Source organism: Sinocyclocheilus grahami, unplaced genomic scaffold, assembly GCF_001515645.1.
Source record: "Sinocyclocheilus grahami isolate Dianchi unplaced genomic scaffold, SAMN03320097.WGS_v1.1 scaffold1201.1, whole genome shotgun sequence".
In the NCBI taxonomy this organism is placed as follows: domain Eukaryota; kingdom Metazoa; phylum Chordata; class Actinopteri; order Cypriniformes; family Cyprinidae; genus Sinocyclocheilus; species Sinocyclocheilus grahami.
This window is the reverse complement of record NW_015506380.1, coordinates 3,494-11,831: the sequence shown is the minus strand read 5'-3', so window position 1 is coordinate 11,831 and position 8,338 is coordinate 3,494. Positions and strand designations below refer to the sequence as shown.

At 36.5% G+C, this 8,338-nt stretch overlaps 1 protein-coding gene across 2 annotated transcripts in view; it reads right to left on the bottom strand.

Moving 5' to 3' along the window:
• The window catches only part of LOC107567962 (uncharacterized protein C3orf18-like), a 12,568-nt gene extending 5,654 nt beyond the window's left edge, over positions 1-6,914 (bottom strand). Inside the window, exons 1-4 of one of the 2 annotated variants that reach the window (XM_016253783.1) lie at positions 6,771-6,914; positions 5,574-5,837; positions 2,668-2,693; positions 875-980 (exon numbers count right to left, since the gene is read on the bottom strand). In XM_016253783.1, the coding sequence (XP_016109269.1) occupies positions 875-980; positions 2,668-2,693; positions 5,574-5,681 (240 nt within the window). In that variant the 5' untranslated portion in view covers positions 5,682-5,837; positions 6,771-6,914. The remainder of the gene's footprint in view (positions 1-874; positions 981-2,667; positions 2,694-5,573; positions 5,838-6,770) is intronic. The other variant, XM_016253784.1, reaches the window with a different exon arrangement.
• Positions 6,915-8,338: the final 1,424 nt, after the last annotated feature.

Genomic DNA, 8,338 nt, shown 5'->3' with positions numbered 1-8,338 from the left:
AAAATGAAAATTCTGTCGTTAATTACTCGCCCTCGTGTCGTTCCAAACCCGTAAGACCTCCGTTCATCTTCAGAACACAAATGAAGATATTTTTGATGAAATCTGAGAGCTCTCTGACGCTCCCATAGACAGCAGCACAACTGAAATGTTCCCACGTCCAGAAACGTAGCAAGGAGATCGTTAAAATAGTCCATGTGACATCAGTGGTTCATCCGCAATTATACGAAGCTACGAGAATACTTTTTGTGCGCAAAAAAGCAAAACAAAAAAAACACTTTATTCAACAATTCGTCTCCTCCGCGTCACCCTGTAGCGCCATTTTGGAGAATATCAGCTGGATGTAAACAGCGTATGCCGAATCTGTTTCCTACATTGTTGTGATTTGATCTGAACGGAAACATTGTATCTGTGTGCCACAGCTGACACAGAACAGCATACGCTGTTTACATCCAGCTGATATTCTCCAAAATGGCGCTACAGGGAGGAGACGAATTGTTGAATAAAGTGTTTTTTTTGTTTTGCTTTTTTGCGCACAAAAAGTATTCTCGTAGCTTCGTATAATTGCGGATGAACCACTGATGTCACATGGATTATTTTACAGATCTTCTTGCTACGTTTCTGGCCTTGGGAACATTTCAGTTGTGTTGCTGTCTATGGGAGGGTCTGACAGCTCTCAGATTCCATCAAAAATATCTTCATTTGAGTTCTGAAGATGAACAAAGGTCTTACGGGTTTGGAACGACACGAGGGTGAGTAATTAACCACAGAATTTTCATTTTTGGGTGAACTATCCCTTTAACATTTGCTTTCAGTATTGCACTGGGAGTCAAGCATTAGACATCAGCATTTTTCATCTCATAACAGGATGGATTACCTTTGTGTCTTCCTCTTTCCAAAGAATGTCCTGTTCTGCCTCGTTCAGCTCTTCGGTCGGGTCATAAGTGTAAACTGGAAGCAGCTGATGCCGCAGTCTATCAATCCTAAAAGTGCACAGACACACAGGCAGAAAAAGTTGTATTAATTCCTTCCATCATCCACTTACATTGTATGAAAGACAGAGGGACAGGCATTCTGCCTAACATCACCTTCTGTGTTACAAAGAGGAAAACAAAGGCTGTATTTATTAAACACAGTAATACAGTGATATACAATTCTCAATCGTTTTCTAATGTCATTTATTCCTGAGAAGTTTCAGCAGCATTCCTCCAGTCTTCAGTGTCACATGATCCTTCAGAAATCATAATAATATGCTGATTTGCTGCTCAAGATAAATCTCAAATTATAATCAACATTAACGCCAACAACAATAATAATAATAATTATTATTATTATTATTTTGTGTAAATCATGATACAATAGCATTCAATAGTTTGAGGTAAGTATAAGATTAAAAGAAATAAAAACATTTTTTTTATTATTTTACTAATTTTTAATAGTGCTGTCAAACGATTAATCACGATCCAAAATAAAAGTTTTAGTTTACATAATATATGTGTATGTGCTGTGTATATTTATTATGTATATATAAATACACACACACAGTATATATTTTGAAAATATGTACATGCATATGCATTTATATATTTATATTCTTATATTATATATAAATATATTTAATATATAAACACATATTTTTCTTAAACATATGCATGCATGTGTGTGTTTCTATATACATAATAAATATACACAGCACATACAATCAACATTAACGCCAACAACAATAATAATAATAATTATTATTATTATTTTGTGTAAATCATGATACAATAGCATTCAATAGTTTGAGGTAAGTATAAGATTAAAAGAAATAAAAACATTTTTTTTTTTTATTTTACTAATTTTTAATAGTGCTGTCAAACGATTAATCGCGATCCAAAATAAAAGTTTTAGTTTACATAATATATGTGTATGTGCTGTGTATATTTATTATGTATATATAAATACACACACACAGTATATATTTTGAAAATATGTACATGCATATGCATTTATATATTTATATTCTTATATTATATATAAATATATTTAATATATAAACACATATTTTTCTTAAACATATGCATGCATGTGTGTGTTTCTATATACATAATAAATATACACAGCACATACATATATTATGTAAACAAAAACTTTTATTTTGGATGCGATTAATCTCGATTACACTCATTTTTAATGAAAAGAAATGAATACTTTTATTCAGCAAGGGATGCATTAAATTGATCAAAAGTGACAGTAAAGACATTCATAATGTTACAGAAGATTTCAATTTCAAATAAAGGCTGTTTTCTGAACTTTCAATTCATCAAAGAATGCATGGCAGCTAAAATCTGCTTTCAACATTGATGATAATAAGAACCATTATTAATACTTAAGCATAAATAAATATATACATTTGATCATAAAACTGATTTCTGAAGAATCTCGTGACACTGAAGAAGTAATGATGCTGAATATTCAGCTTTGATCACAGCAATCAATCACAATTTACAATATATTCAAATGAGAAAACTTTTCAATTGTAATATTATTTGACAATATTACAATTTTTTCTACATTTTTGATCAAATAAATGCAGCCTTGGTGTGCAAAAGAAATGTATTTCCAAAAAACTGTAATTATTCCAAACATTTGATATCTTTCAAAGAGTGCTGGAGTATGGTTAATTACCTCCGTTTCCTCCTTATGTACATCACCTATAAAACAAGAAGACACATTAGCATTTTACTACAGTAACATAATGCTGGAACACATATAAACCAGTTACACCAATTCATAATGTCTGTAAGGCTACTTCAGCTGTGGAAGTAAGGAAAATGCAGCTGACAAGCATTTTGCGCATGCAGTCAAGACACATTTATAAAAGAATAAAGGCCTTTTGTCTTTAAAGATTTGCTGCTCAATCAAATTACTCCATCATGCGACTTCACATTCTTCCCCAATTGAGCTCACAGACAGACACTGTTAGAATCACCCTGAAGAGACATGCGTGCTACCTAGTCAACACTGTTGATGCGTGCTACCTAGTCAACACGGCTGATGCGTGCTACCTAGTCAACACTGTTGATGCGTGCTACCTAGTCAACACGGCTGATGCGTGCTACCTAGTCAACACTGTTGATGCGTGCTACCTAGTCAACACGGCTGATGCGTGCTACCTAGTCAACACTGTTGATGCGTGCTACCTAGTCAACACGGCTGATGCGTGCTACCTAGTCAACACTGTTGATGCGTGCTACCTAGTCAACACGGCTGATGCGTGCTACCTAGTCAACACTGTTGATGCGTGCTACCTAGTCAACACGGCTGATGCGTGCTACCTAGTCAACACTGTTGATGCGTGCTACCTAGTCAACACGGCTGATGCGTGCTACCTAGTCAACACTGTTGATGCGTGCTACCTAGTCAACACGGCTGATGCGTGCTACCTAGTCAACACTGTTGATGCGTGCTACCTAGTCAACACGGCTGATGCGTGCTACCTAGTCAACACTGTTGATGCGTGCTACCTAGTCAACACGGCTGATGCGTGCTACCTAGTCAACACTGTTGATGCGTGCTACCTAGTCAACACGGCTGATGCGTGCTACCTAGTCAACACTGTTGATGCGTGCTACCTAGTCAACACGGCTGATGCGTGCTACCTAGTCAACACTGTTGATGCGTGCTACCTAGTCAACACGGCTGATGCGTGCTACCTAGTCAACACTGTTGATGCGTGCTACCTAGTCAACACGGCTGATGCGTGCTACCTAGTCAACACTGTTGATGCGTGCTACCTAGTCAACACGGCTGATGCGTGCTACCTAGTCAACACTGTTGATGCGTGCTACCTAGTCAACACGGCTGATGCGTGCTACCTAGTCAACACTGTTGATGCGTGCTACCTAGTCAACACGGCTGATGCGTGCTACCTAGTCAACACTGTTGATGCGTGCTACCTAGTCAACACGGCTGATGCGTGCTACCTAGTCAACACTGTTGATGCGTGCTACCTAGTCAACACGGCTGATGCGTGCTACCTAGTCAACACTGTTGATGCGTGCTACCTAGTCAACACGGCTGATGCGTGCTACCTAGTCAACACTGTTGATGCGTGCTACCTAGTCAACACGGCTGATGCGTGCTACCTAGTCAACACTGTTGATGCGTGCTACCTAGTCAACACGGCTGATGCGTGCTACCTAGTCAACACTGTTGATGCGTGCTACCTAGTCAACACGGCTGATGCGTGCTACCTAGTCAACACTGTTGATGCGTGCTACCTAGTCAACACGGCTGATGCGTGCTACCTAGTCAACACTGTTGATGCGTGCTACCTAGTCAACACGGCTGATGCGTGCTACCTAGTCAACACTGTTGATGCGTGCTACCTAGTCAACACGGCTGATGCGTGCTACCTAGTCAACACTGTTGATGCGTGCTACCTAGTCAACACGGCTGATGCGTGCTACCTAGTCAACACTGTTGATGCGTGCTACCTAGTCAACACGGCTGATGCGTGCTACCTAGTCAACACTGTTGATGCGTGCTACCTAGTCAACACGGCTGATGCGTGCTACCTAGTCAACACTGTTGATGCGTGCTACCTAGTCAACACGGCTGATGCGTGCTACCTAGTCAACACTGTTGATGCGTGCTACCTAGTCAACACGGCTGATGCGTGCTACCTAGTCAACACTGTTGATGCGTGCTACCTAGTCAACACGGCTGATGCGTGCTACCTAGTCAACACTGTTGATGCGTGCTACCTAGTCAACACGGCTGATGCGTGCTACCTAGTCAACACTGTTGATGCGTGCTACCTAGTCAACACGGCTGATGCGTGCTACCTAGTCAACACTGTTGATGCGTGCTACCTAGTCAACACTGCTGATGCGTGCTACCTAGTCAACACTCCTGATGCATGCTACATAGTAAACACTGCTGATGAATGCTACGTTATAAACACTGCTGATGCATTCTACCTATTAAACACTCCTGATGCATGCTACCTAGTAAACACTCCTGATGCATGCTATGTAGTAAACACTGCTGATGCATGCTACGTAGTAAACACGGCTGATGCATGCTACCTAGTAAACACTGCTGATGCATGCTACATAGTAAACACAGCTGATGCATGCTACCTAGTAAACACTCCTGATGCATGCTACCTAGTAAACACTGCTGATGCATGCTACGTAGTAAACACGGCTGATGCATGCTATGTAGTAAACTGCTGATGCATGCTACGTAGTAAACACTCCTGATGCATGCTACCTATTAAACACTGCTGATGCATGCTACGTAGTAAACACTGCTGATGCATGCTACCTAGTAAACACTGCAGATGCATGCTACGTAGTAAACACTCCTGATGCATGCTACGTAGTAAACACTGCTGATGCATGCTACGTAGTAAACACTGCTGATGCATGCTACCTAGTAAACACTCCTGATGCGTGCTACGTAGTAAACACTCCTGATGCATGCTACGTAGTAAACACTCCTGATGCATGCTACGTAGTAAACACTGCTGATGCATGCTACGTAGTAAACACTGCTGCTTTGCTGTTATATATGCCAGCACCTACCACTGCTGCAACAATCCCGAGGGCAGTGATGAGGAAGAAGGGGACCAGCACGTAGCTGACGGCTGCGTCTCCGCTGATGGTGTGAGGGGGGTTAGTGGTGCTGTTCATGGTGTAACACACTCAGACCGGGGCTGTGCTCCTGGCATCTGTTTACTGCTCATCTTCTGCACGCATGTGACTCCCACATGGTCTCTCTGCCTTCATTAATGACTGTCAGATCCAACAGAATACACTTATTTATGGAATAGGACGCAGACAGGAATGCTGGAAAACAACTAGAAAGTGTTAATCATTTTATTTCAGACTTGTGTGCACTTTATTTATTAGATCTCTCATATTAACTTTTTTTTGATAGATTATTTACTTGGGTGTATACTTTCTCTTTTACAACACCTTTTAACTGCGCTGGGTGAATCTCACAAAACAGGTTCAGGTCACAGTTCACTTCCAAATTTAAATTTTTTTTTTTTAATTGTGCCAATTGTTTTACAATAATTCCCCTCTTTAATCTTTATTACCATAATGTTTGGATTATTATTTTTTTAATTATTTCGTTTACTCTCATTACTGTAATGCAGCAATGTTGTAAAACGTACACAGATGTATTATTATTATTATTATTTAAATCTGCATTTAAATCAAAACAGTATTAGTATACCATAATATAGTTTTGTAATTTTAAGTAATATATTATTGCAATAATAAAAGTTTTTAGCATTTAATGAGAATTTTGCAGGCCTATTATGGTTATTCTATGTGTTTGAGCATATAATGCGGTATTGTTTAACGTACCATTTAAATACCACGGTTTATAAATATTATATTCATAATCATATTGTGCCGTCGCACATCAAAGCAGCGTGTTTTCTAAAGCAGTTGACACAACAGGACTGTCATCAGTCATTTAATATACAAACTTATATTTACATTAAGGGAAGATAACATTTTGATTGAATACGTCCAGCCAAGGGCTACTATAAGGAGGAAGCGTCTATGTAGCACACGAGTATGCGGGAGAAAAGCGCATCCAGTGGCATTATCTGCTATCATTTGTCTAGGTTAGTTGCATTACTATGGTGAGCAGTAATGATAGGCTCAATGTCATCATGATCATTATCTGCTGCGTCTGCTGACTCACGTGAAAGCATCATGACCAACCAGTCAAACCTCACCATCGAGCTGTTAAAGCAAACCCACCTGATCAGTCAGAAGAGCCGGAGGAGTGTCACTTCACTATAAGCAGACTCCAAATCCAGTTATTATAACACAAGTCCTGAGTCTGACATTAAAGCTCCACTGTCGGTGTTTACGGAAAGCAAGTCCTGCAGTGAAAACGAAACGACGATGTGGAGCTGGAGGAGGAGCTACACTGTTCCCAATGAACGCTACGAACAGCAGATGTCACCACTGCATTATCATATCACAATATATCATACCACAATATATCACATCATATCATAATATATCCTATCATATCATAATATATCAATAATATCATATCACAATATATAATATATCATAATTTATCAATCATAATATATCATATCACAATATATAATATATCATAATTTATCAATCATAATATATCATATCACATCATAATATATTATCATAACATATTATATCACAATATATCACATCATATCATAGTATATCAATAATATAATATCAATCATAATATATCATATCACAATATATAATATCATAATATATAATATCATAATATATCACATCATATCACAATATATATCACATCATATCACAATATATCATATCACAATATATCACATCATGTCACAATATATAATCTCATAATATATCATATCATATCAATAATAATATATCATATCACAATATATAATATCATATATCAATAATAATCACAATATATCACATCATATATCATACCACAATATATAATATCATATCACAATATATAATATATCATAATTTATCAATCATAATATATCATATCACAATATATCACAATATATCACATCATAATATATCACATCACACATCACACTATATCACATCATATCACAATATATCACATCATATCACAATATATCACATCATATCACAATACATCACACTATATCACATCATATCACAATATATCACATCATATCACAATACATCACACTATATCACATCATATCACAATATATCACATCATATCACAATACATCACACTATATCACATCATATCACAATATATCACATCATAATATATCATATCACAATATATCACATCATATATCAATCATAATATATCATATCACAATATATAATATCATAATATATCATATCACAATATATCACATCATATATCAATCATAATATATCATATCACAATATATCACATCAAATATCATATCACAATATATAATATCATAATTTATCAATCATAATATATCATATCACAATATATAGTATATCATAATTTATCAATCATAATATATCATATCACAATATATAATATCATAATATATCATATCACAATATATCATATAATATATCACATCATATCACAATATATCACATCATATCACAATATATCACATCATATAACAATATATCACATCACATCATATCACAATACATCACATCATAATTTATCATATCACATCATATCACAATATATCACATCATAATATATCATATCACAATATATCACATCATATCACAATATATCACATCATAATATATCACATCATATCACAATATATCACATCATAATATATCATATCATAATATATCAT